This window comes from Diorhabda sublineata, chromosome 10, assembly GCF_026230105.1.
Source record: "Diorhabda sublineata isolate icDioSubl1.1 chromosome 10, icDioSubl1.1, whole genome shotgun sequence".
Classification (NCBI taxonomy): Eukaryota; Metazoa; Arthropoda; class Insecta; order Coleoptera; family Chrysomelidae; genus Diorhabda; species Diorhabda sublineata.
The window spans coordinates 9,878,415-9,890,706 of record NC_079483.1 but is presented as its reverse complement, the minus strand read 5'-3'; the positions used below and the strand labels follow the sequence as shown (position 1 = coordinate 9,890,706).

Below are 12,292 nucleotides of genomic sequence, written 5' to 3'. Positions count from 1 at the left end.
TGTTAAGCCGGACACCCTTTACATATCGAAAACATTAACTTACTTCAACGTTACCTTTTTTTTTCACCTACAGAATTTTCATTCCTCTGTTTCGATATTAGAACAAATTTATTTCCTGGTAATTTTTTGGCAGCTCACTGGACGATGCATTATTCAGTCCTGTGCGACGATGGTATATTTAACATATTATTTACCAAAAATTGTAATGAGTTTTTTGACAAACTGAATGTAGCCATGAAATATGGACAAAACATAAAATTCTATAGTTTCTATATATGTAGAATCTATATAATATAGAAACAAAGCAACAACAACACTCTGATTCTCCAAGACCTAAGAACTTTCATGTCCAAAAATCTGCTCGAAAAGCTCTTGCTTCAGTTTTTTGGGATTGCGATGGAGTAATCACGATTGATTTTTGGATAAGAGTAGAACAATAATTGGAGATTACTATTCGCTATTACCGACCACTCTACGGGAAAAAATTAAAGAGAAAAGACGCGGAAAGCTATCCGAAGGTGTTTTGTTTTTGCAGGACAACGCCCCTGCACACAAATCTCATGTTGCCATGCAAAAAATTCGTGATTTAGGGTTTGAGTTACTAGAACACCCCCCTTATTCACCAGATTTGCCACCGTCCCACTACCATCTCTTTCCTCAACTGAGAAAAGCTTAAAAGGTCGAAAATTTTCTTCCAACGAGGAGGTAATAAAGGCTGTGGAGGTCTGGTTTGCAGAGCAAGAAGAAACATTTTTTTTTGAAAGGTCTAAAGACGTTGCAGGTTCGCTGTAATAATGTATCCAATTAATAGGAGAATATTCAATATATCCTCGTATCTCTTCTTTGGTTAATTTAGCCTTTTAATGGGCTGTACCACATCTGAATGGGGTCCACCTGATGGTACTTCCTAAGCTTGCCAAATCGCCTGCTCTATCATTTCCTTTAATATGAGTGTCCAGCCGAAAATGTTAAAAATGTTATCGTTGATATTATTGTCCTTCCTAGTATGTAATTTCGAATGGTGTTGACTGTTGAGGACTCAAAATAAAACTGTCCAAGAGTTTTTTCAAAATTTTGATCTTTTGTTTGATCTTTATCAAAGCTAAAAATAAATTGTTCATTATCGTCATCAACGTTCGAGTTAATGTACCGTATATTTCTAGCCTTGATAAAGATCAAATAAAAGATCGAAACGTTGGCATTTTAAAAAACTCAGACAGTTTTATTTTGAGTCCTCAACCCTCAACACCATTCGAAATTGTTAAATATATACATTAGGGAAATTGCACCGTAACGTAGGTGGTCGGTTGGTAGCACTGATTCATATTTGACAGTTGACTTTGGAAATACACATAATAATTTCAATATATTAAACCATCCATTAATAGGTCTTTCCAATAAGTTTTCTCAATATAGATGTATGTTTTGTCCATATTTTATGGCTACATTCAGTTTGTCAAAAAATTTATTATAATTTTTGGTAAATAATATGTTAAACATACCATCGTTACACATGACAGAATTATGCATCGTCCAGTAAGCTGTCAAAATGAAACTGCTATTCAGGGGCACCAACCCACTTGTTAAGGGCATTGAATAATGGTAAGTAGCGGGTTTTCCAATAAGAGGTGTTATTTTGATATTCAAAGAAAAATGCCATTTTTTGAGATAAATGATCGGATGTTTATTTCATTATAAAGAGGAAGGTATGCCGTTAATAATGGAACACAACTTCAACCAAATGGCCGCCACGACTGCGCTTACAGGACCATATCCTTTTCATGAAAATTCCCGTAACCAAATTGCAAAGCGGCTGCCTATGTCCTCGATAGCCTCACGAATTCCATATTTGAGGTCTTGAATCGATGCTGGACTGTTGGCGTAGACCTTATCTTTCACGTGGCCCTAAAGGAAAAAGTCGCAAGGTGTTAAATCACAAGATCTCGGTGGCCAATTGTGATCACCTCTTCGAGAGATAACACGGTCCGGAAATTATTCCCGTAGAAGATCGATGGTTTCGTTGCTTGTGTGGCACGTAGCGCCATCTTGTTGAAAGTAAACGTTGTCCAAATCAATACCATCCAATTCCGGCCATAAAAAATCATTAATCATCCCTCGATAGCGCAATCCATTCACCGTAACTGTTGCTCCAGCCTCATTTTCGAAAAAGTAAGGTCCAATGACACCGTCAGACCATAAATCGCACCAAACAGTCACGCGTTGAGGATGGAGAGGATTTTCAACAATAACTCTTGGGTTTTCCGAGCCCCAGATTCGACAATTTTGTTTATTGACGTAACCACCAAGGTGGAAATGGGCCTCATCAGTTAAAATGATTTCTCGATGAAATTCCGGATCATTTTCATACATTTCAAGGACCCGATCAGCAAAGACATGACGTTGTTGATGATCGACCGGCTTGAGTTCTTGTGTTAACTGAACTTTATAGTCCTTAAGACCCAAGTCTTTATGTAAAATACGGTGTAATGACGTTTGTGGAATGACTAATTCCAAAGAACGACTAGGAATGGACAAACCTGGGTTTTCTTCAACACTTTGGGCTACAGCAGCAATATTCTCGGTTGTTTTTGAGCGACGTGCACGGGTTTTATTCTTCACATCACTAAATTGTCCCATCAACTCAGATTTTTCCACCAATTTCTATATTGCGGTCCGACAAGGTGCTTCACGTCGACCCAAAAATGTTTTAGTTTTACGAACCGTCTCTGCCAAACTTTCACCATTTTTATAGTGAATTTTAATAATTTCAATGCGTTGTTGAAGCGTGTATCGTTCCATTTTCATTAATGGCGTAGTTTCTACTTGTCAAATGTCAAAAAATGACAGCTTCAAAAGTGACATTTACCGAAATAGCGGGCTGTTCAAAATAACACCTCTTATTGGAAAACCCTTTATATTTCAATTGATTTAAAAAATTTCATTTTTATACCATATAAAATTTAATTTAAGCTTAATTTTTTCACTCCAGTAATTTTCAACAAACTTCTATAATCAATTTTTTTATATTCTTCTCCAAATTTTTTGAAGATAAGGAATCAGTTTACCTATTTTTAAAATTATTATAATTTATAATGAATTACGATAAAATTGCAAAAAAAAAAATAATGAATTGACGTGTTTCTAATACCGCAGACATTATTCCATAATTGACAAAGTTTAATTGAACTTCTAAAAAGTTGTTCGATTGTAACAAATCCACCGAGAGCAATTTTCGAGCGCTTGAAAGTCACTTTTTCATTCTAAAGTTTGTTTTCGATATACCCGTTAATAAATAATTTGATGCCGGGCGACGGATTTGCAAAAGCAGAAAGTAGGTTACGGTCACGAGCTGTTTTCCTGTTCCCTTTCAGCGTTCTCCCCACCCTATTTAACCATTTCCGCCGGGCAACATATTCCTGTTCCAGCACCGGTGAGTAATTGGTTATTGAATGTAGGTCAGGATCATGCCGCAATCCATTATCTCTTTCGTCGTCGTTTGTTAGCATCTCTGTCTTTTTGATTTTGATATTTCTGCTAGTTCTAGTTCATCGATGATGTTCGATGTTCATTATTCGACGGTTTGTTTCTGTAATCACCTCGAATTTGGGGAATAAAATCGATAGATACGAGGGTTGACTGAAAACTTTCGTATAAAATACGTCACCTGTGATTAAACTGTGATACAAGGATGGTCCCAGAAGTATCTGGCCAAACAAAGAAAACAATTTTGGAAAAAAATATATTTATTTTTCAACGTAACTTACTTTTAGCTCGATATCACTTCACACTTTGATATCACCTCTTCATTGTAGGCAAATTTTTGACCACCAAGCAATTTTTTCGTGTCTGCGAACCGAAAATGATCCGAGGAGGCTAAATCTGTCTAATAGGGTGCATGATGGTGCAATTCAAACTTTAATTCGTTAATTTTGGCCATTGCAATAACGGATATAGTGGACCGTGGCGTATAGACGGACCGGTTTTGGCTTCTTTGGAGCCGGTTCTCCCTTTTCAGTCCATAGTTTTGATTGCAAACGCGGTACCCATCTTGCGCACAGCTTTTCCGCTTTGTGGATTTTCTTTTACATCACGTAACGATGACCTATTTTTTCCATGTTTACAAATTCACTCAAAGCTTTCACTATTGATAGTTGCCAAACAAATACTAAACAACGTGGAATCTCTACACTTGAAACATATACTGTATAGATAGTGTGTATTTTAATACAGTGGTATTTTCAAGCAACTACCGCCATCTATAGGTGAGGTCAGATACATCTGGGATCATCCACGTATATAAATATGATTGATTTTGAAATGAAACCTCAACTCTGATCTCATAATATACTAGGATGTGGCGGGATATGTTACAAAATAACAGTTGTACTGATTTCATCATGAAAAAAGTTATAAGAAATAATATCACTCAACTTCGAAAAAATATGGACTTGGAGGTTTTTGTTTCTAGGTACCTCATTTTTTATCGTAGACAATTTTATAATATAGTCGAGGAAGTAAAAACAAAAAAGGAAAAATGTAAGAGTTTGTAAGCGGTAAGAAGGATCAAAACGCTACAAAGTGTATTCGATTTGGGAGAGCCTTAGGAAACTTTGTCAACAAAAACTATGTACTAGAAATGAAAATTGCATTAGTGCATTTAAAATGCATTTTAAAAAGTGCATTTTGATTAGTTAAAAAAATTATTACTCAGAGGATTTTGAGGATACTGAGCACAACAGAAAAGGTCTACGAGAGACCTGGTACTCAGAGTGGCTGACATCTACATCGTCTACTGTAGTCCCGTGGAAATTAGTTATGAAATTGGCAGTTACTGCTTAGAAATTTATGATTCACTTCCTGGACTAATATTATTCCCCTTTTTTCATTGTCAAGCGACATGTCATATGTCAGTTTAGTCGGCAACTGTCAGTAGGGTAGGGTGGGATTGTTTATATCTTTATTTACAAACAAATAAACGAAAAACATTGAAATGGATTACTTATTATACAATGAATTTGTTTTTAATTTAAAACTAAGTTTAATTGACGAAATGGTATAACATATTCTAATCATCGATATTTATTCTAGGTAAGTCAATCAAAACTATGATCTTACAGAGACTTTTGAATTTTCCTTTATTAGATCAATTTATTAACATGGAACAAGGAGAAGCTGAAAAAGATAAGAAACAAGATGAAGCTCAACAGCTAAGTCCAAATGCTTTGAAGGTAGCAGCTGCAGATTGCCTTAATAGTTGGATTCATTATTTACAGGTACGTATTGGCACATTTTTATATATTTTATGTAAGTGTCCTGTCTTAGAGATGATTATTTATGTCTCCATTTTTCTTTTGCTTGTAACTTTTATTTGCACACAATCCATTCAAAAATTATCGTGCAAACAAAAATGGTATATATTATCATTTTTTCTAGATGTTGAATAGTATGTGCGCAGCTGGTTTGCGCCTATCTCAATCTCTAACAAATCTGTCTCAAATGCAGAACATTCCTTTTGCTCTACAATGCCAGACTAGCTGGGAAGAGCTATCTAAATCGACTGTAATTGCTAGTAATAATGTAAAAACTCACATTGCTAATGCCATGCAGGACATGAGTATTGGTAAGTGATTTTATTCTAAACTCAAATGTATGCATCTATGTATTTTAGGTGAGACATTTACCGAAGGAGACGCTCAAAGGCAACAGGAGCACAATCAACAGATCATAACTGAAAATTTGCTCGCTTTTGTCAATCTCCAATATCAGTTTTCCATTGCTGGCTGTGAAAATTTTGGGTCCATGGCTATGTGCCCGTTGTGTCAAACTGCCCCCGGTGGGATTCATAGCTCAGAATGCAGCTTAGCTGCACTTCAACAATGTTTTAACAGGTTAATACATTTAAGAAAAAAAATTATCTAGAATTCATATAACTAACCCTTAAAAATATGATTGTTGTTTAAATGAATATCTACTATTCACAATAATAAATTACACAGGGTATTACAAGAGTCATCTTCACAACGTTCAAGTCCCCATTTACCAACAGAACTTTGTACAGACAGTCCCAAAAGTCACGAAATGTCAAAAAGCGAAGTTCCAAGACAAAGAAGCCCCCATTCAGACACTAGAGAACATTCTCCACACGCAGAAGGTATTCATAGAGGACAAAGTCCCATTCATGCTTTCGGAGAAGGTACAAGCAAAACTATAGGGCCTTTGGAGACATTGCGAGGTGAATTTTGTTTACAAATTATATCTTGACTATGGTAGTTACTTCATTATTTATTTTCTTATTAGGTCCTTTTCCTATACCAGGTCCTTTGCATACAATGAAATCTCCTTTCCCGGGTCGGGGTTCTCGATCCCCTCTTCACTTTCCACTTTTTCCTTTGAATTGTCAACGTCGCTGGTCGGAAGCTGGTGTTATCGAATCTTATGGAGACAGCGGAGACGAACAGAGACGACGTTGGTCGATGCCTTGGGATACGGCATGGGGAGAAGCTGGTCAACAGAGATATCTACCATCGAAATTAGCCGCCCCATCTGGGTACCCTCAAGAAAAAAGCAGAAGTACTACTCCAGGTAATCTAAACTATATTCGAAACAAATTTCTTGTTTATTAAGGTATAATTGATACTTGAACAAAAATATTGCACACAAATGATATAATGATTTTAAAATTTTGTATAATTACAGCTTGAAGAACTTTTTTTACTGACCTTGTTGTGCTATGACTATACTCAGGTTATCTTTGACCCCTTGGCAAGTCATTAGGTGGCTGTCAAACCACTTTTCAATCTTCTCAACAGCATACAATAGTAGTACCATTCCTATTTGAAAGTAAAGCTATTTATTTTGAAGAAAAATCTGCTCAATATTGGCCAATAATCCGAATGCTTCTAAAGTAACTCAATTGACTACATTCAGGTCGTCTTCCACCTTTGGGCATATCATTAGGTGGCTTTCAAGCATCTTTTCAATATCCTCAAGGTAATACAATGATAGTACTGCTCCTATTGACTATACTCAGGTTGTCTTTGACCTCTTGGCATGTTATTAGGTGGCTGTCAAACCACTTTCCAATCTTTTCATCGACATACAATGGTAGTACCACTTATATTTAAAAGTAGAGCTATTTCCTTTGAAGAAAAATTTGCTTTATGTTGGTTAATAATCCGAATCAATTTAAAGTAGTTCAATTGACTAAATTCAGGTTGTCTTTGACCTCTTGTTATATCAATAGGTGGCTATCAAATTAAACTGTGTTAAAAGAGTAATTACTATTAGAATATAAGAACAAAATTACCTGGTTTTCACTTTTTTCTGCTTATTCCATTCTTCTAAAACTATTGACAATCCATTTCATCTCATTCTTGACCAGTGATATGATTTAAATCAAAATTTTAACCATCAACCTCAAATTTAATTTTCAGAATTCCAAGGCAGAGAATACACTGTGTACATAAATTATTTTCAAGTAATAAATCACCCCTAGCAATAATTAAATTGTGTAGAGGCTAGAAATCACTTTAAGTTTCTGAGGATGATAACTTGGAGAGCGAAACACATGTCAGACAATTGTTTTAGTGGTAGTAAATATTGTGTTCAGTATATATTTTTTTGTTATACACAGAAACTGTACCCCCATTATCCCAAGCTTCGTCTGGGGGTCCAGGTATACTTCCTGGTACTGAAGGTTTGGCCGAAGCCATACATTTGTTGTCTTGTCGTCCTGCTAGATGTTCAATACCACAAACATCTGGACAACATTATATGCCTCATTGGGGAGAAACGCACGAGGAAAGAATGCACCGTAGACTGATGTATCCTGGACCAGCATCCCAAAGGTAAAAATTTTCTTATTTTAATCTAAAAATTTGACTTTTACCATGATAAACACCAATTTCATAAATTTTATCATATTCATATAATTTTTTGTTTTTCTAGGGGTAACTGGCAATCTATCGACGTACCACATTCAAGCGGTATGTCGGTGACTGAGCATTGTGATATTTTTCCATCGGGTTTACCATTAACTTCAAGAAAAAGTAGCTCCTCAACTGATTCCTCTTCATGTCTGTCGATTCACAGTCGATCAACTACAAGTTCTTCAGAAAGGGGATCCGCCAGTGAAGCTAGTGGCACTGTAAGACATTTTTATGTACCCAACTAATCTTATTTTTATTGCTTTCAGAGTTTAACTTAATGTTAATTCAATTATCATAGGTAGGTATGTATAAAAGTGGGATTTTTTTTAAAATAACTATTTTGATTGCTTTTTATATTTTTTAAATTCGTTTAATTGGTTTTTTGAAGTTGTCATTCGTTTTCAATTATTATTTTTACAATTACAGTTAATGTTAGTTTTTTTCTAGTTATTTTTGGATTGGTTTAAACTAACGCTCATTTATACCTAACGGATTTCTAGATCATTCGAAATCTAGAATTACACAAACAAACAGACCTAAGAAATTGTCTCTATAAAAACAGTCACAACATAATGTAAATAGCTTATAAAGACTACACAAAAGAATGTCGCTTTATAACCGGCGTATCCGCCAAATTTCAATATCGTCTAACATAATCGAACAGGTCCGACTTTACGGTCTATGTAAGTGGACGAGTTTATACAATTTTTATACTTTTCGCTTTTTTCTCTACTTTTGAATCATGATTTCGTTCGATTCTTATCTTTTCCGAAATAATTGATGTTTTTATTTGTTTTTAATCATTATTATGCAATATTAACTTATTTTTCTGTAAGTTTCTCGTCGATTTTAGTTAATATTGATTTTTTTTCAGTTGTGTACTTTTCTTCAATTTTTTGAAGAAAAGATGAGAATATAAGGATAGTTATATATTTTTGGTTTTTTTTGTAACCATTTCTTTAGTTTTATCTTTTTTATAGTTATGTCTATCTTTTAGTTTTTTTTTGCTTTCCTCGCATCATATTTTCATTTGTTCTTTATTTTTCTATAAATTTTAATTAGTTTTATTTGTCTATTTTATTCCGTCTGTCGTATTCACCTAATAATCTAATTTAAACTTCAATTTCAGTTCATTTTTATTGTTTCTATCAAAATTTGATTTAATAGCAAAACATTTTCATTGCTCCATTTTTCTCCAACAGTTTTCATAAATTTTTTTCTAGTTCTTTTGAAGTCAATTTAAAAAAATTTTCCTAATTATTAAGTTTCTTTCCATTCTATTTAGAAGTTTCCATTTATTTTCTAGGATTTTCCATTATGCTCCATTCAATGAATCCAATTGTATTTTCATTTGATTTTTAATAATAAAAAATGATAATCAATGATGCGTTGACGATTAAAAAGGCCAAATTTACATATTTATAGAAATGGAATGCCCCTTGAATCGTGAAATTTTTATAAATAATAAAAATAATTATTTATATCTTGTTGATTCAGATAACTCCATACTCTTTGCTATATTCTTCCAATTTTTTGATAATTTCTTCCCAATTTTCAGTTAATTTTTCTCTATTTACAAGTTTTCATATAATTATTTCATTCAATTTATCATTTAATTTAAAAAAAAATGATAAATGATTATAATGATAAACATGTATACATTGTTCTTATTTATATTTCTTTTTTCAGGAGGCTATTCGACTTCACGCAAATCTTTATTCGATGTGGAGTGGTAGTGAACATCTACCGTTCATACGTTTACCGGAATCTCAAGAACCTCAAGATGATAGCGATACTGATGATCCTTCTACAGAAAAAAGCATCAGTAGATATTTTCCCAAACCCACTTAGTATGATACTACAACCAACTCCTTCGTTCCTCGATTCCTGTATTTCTCAAATTTTCATCATTTGAACATACCGTATTTACCTAACCATTTGTCATCCTGGTTTATTTAGTTCTCTATCTCTTCAGATTATCGATACCTAAGAGCAGAAATTCCCAAACTTTTTTTCTATTAAACAAATTTCAAAAAACTTATTAACAGAATTAGTGAATACATTCACACCATATTCCCAACCCGTCAAAAATTCAGATCTTGGGGGTACACCTGGACCACTTTGGATATGTCCGTTTCGGATTACTTTTGCAAAAATCGAAATAAAGTTTTGATACTTGTATAACTTTGATAATTAATCATTTTATTGTTTGTAAAAACATTACATTCTTCAACCTGTTTTTCATGTAATTATTAAATGGACATAGTACATTTGTGCTCTAAATTTTCTTTGTGTACTGATTACTCAATGCTTCTCTATCCCTGGACTCTTTTTGTAACCTGTAGTTGAAAATTGCTTGTATTTAATCCACTAATCGACTCCATGGTCTCTGTTTTTCAATTTTTCCTGTCTGTTCTGTGTCTCATATTTTTTTTGTTGTTCTTAAATCTCTCCCAGTTCCTTTATTCTTTTGCTGTGTTCTGATTCTTCAAATAAATTCCCTTTCCCTATTTCGTTTTTATTCTTAAAATAAATGGAAATGATGTTTTTTAAAATTATTTATAAATGTATTCTGCCTGTTTTGTGTCGTTTTAAAGTTTGAAAGCAATCGAAACGCTCATGGAATATAACCAACCCCTCATGGGATGCTAGGTTTATTTCTGAGGGATATAGTGACAGATATAACATTAGGCAAATTACTTAAAATGGAACTAGGACTGGCCATGTTCACAGAAGAACAGGCAATCAGTGAAACAAAGGAATTATTGAATGGAGACTGAGAGAAAATGTCCTTAGAAGTAGAAGACGTCCACCAACATGTTGGTCTGACGATATTAAGAAGTTAGTTGCCAGTTGGATGACAATTGCTAAGACCGTGTACCGTGGCAAAGTTTGTCTCAATCGGTTCATTATTTTGCTCTGGTCTACTTCTCAGAATAAATTCCCTATTTTATTTAAACTCTTAAAATTGGTGGTGTGATGTATATAATATGGTGATGTATAAAAATATACAAAAATACTTTCTGCTTGTTCAATGATAATTTTTTTGTCGTTATAAAGTCTGTCCCAGTCACTTTATTCTTTCAAATTCTGTTATTTCACTCTCTTCTGCTTTCCCATATAAATTTCCCATCAATTTTTCGCTCTTACATCAACGGCAAGGAAGTTTTTTTCTCAAAAATATGTACAAATACATTTGCTTGCTCTGTCTCATAATTTTTTTGATATTCTAAAGACTCTCAGTTACTTTATTCTTATACATTTCATTATTTTGCACTAACCCTATTCCTATTTTGCTCTTGAATCAATGGAAATGAAGTTTTTTCAAAAAGATATTAAAATACATATTTTTTTTCCTTCTAAGTCATTGTATTCTTTCAGATCTTGTTATTTTGATCTGTTTTAATTCCTAGAACAAATTTCCTATTTTGTTTTATTTCTTAAAACGAATCCAAATGATTTGTTTCAATAATATGTGGTTGTTATACAGTTTGTCCCAGTCACTTTATTCCGGATTCTGTTATTTTCCTCTTTCTCCTGTTTCTCCAAATAAGTTCCCTATTTCTTTTTTCTTCTCAAATCGATGGAAATAATTTTTTAAAATATGTGAATATAAAATATAATAAAAACTTGAAACTTCTATTTTTTTAATAATCTTTCCAAATCTATTAAGTTTTAAGTAATAAAAACTTAATACTATACTTTGTGTCTTATACTTATTTATAATAAATCATCTGCTGCTTTATTAGGGATGACAGTCTGGTTTTTGGCTAAATTTGTGAATCAGTATATCATATGTATATACAAGCACAAATAAAATGCAAAACACAAACTGAAATACTGAAAAGAAGTTCATACCAGAGGTAAAAAGTCTTGTAAAGAAAATAAATGAACAGCAACAGCAATTAACACATCTGGAACAAGTAAATTTAATTAATAAATTGAGGCAGGAAAATCATGATGATACTGAACACTAGATCTACTAAAAAAATTAAAAGACAACAATATATTGAAGGAATTACTCAATAAAGAGAAAATAAGTGAAAATTGAAATCTCAATGCTAATACTTTTGAGGGAATTACTGCTGGAAGTATTTTAGAACCCAAAATAGTAATAAAGGAAACAAATGAGGAAGGAACACTAAAAGAATTGAAACAAAAAATAACAGAATATCTAATAAGTCATAAAATGATAAAAATGAAATAATAGTAAGTCTACGTGATAATGATAGTGTAGAAATTGTAAACTCTAAACTTGCGATTATGGGTTTTATTAGGTTTGTTCGTAGTAGCTGCACTGGCAGAACTAATTCAGAAAGTGTACACTAAAGCGTTTTTTGTAGCAGAACCAGCGCTAGTATCGC

General features: G+C 33.3%; 1 protein-coding gene across 1 annotated transcript; it reads left to right on the top strand.

Moving 5' to 3' along the window:
• Positions 1-4,906: 4,906 nt before the first annotated feature.
• LOC130449333 (uncharacterized) lies at positions 4,907-11,570 on the top strand. The gene is made up of 9 exons (XM_056787084.1): positions 4,907-5,088; positions 5,143-5,273; positions 5,434-5,620; positions 5,669-5,888; positions 5,997-6,232; positions 6,298-6,582; positions 7,634-7,847; positions 7,948-8,146; positions 9,618-11,570. The coding sequence occupies exons 2-9, from the start codon at positions 5,157-5,159 to the stop codon at positions 9,777-9,779; spliced, it is 1,620 nt and encodes a 539-aa protein (XP_056643062.1). The 5' UTR covers positions 4,907-5,088; positions 5,143-5,156; the 3' UTR covers positions 9,780-11,570.
• The last annotated feature ends 722 nt before the right edge of the window (positions 11,571-12,292 follow it).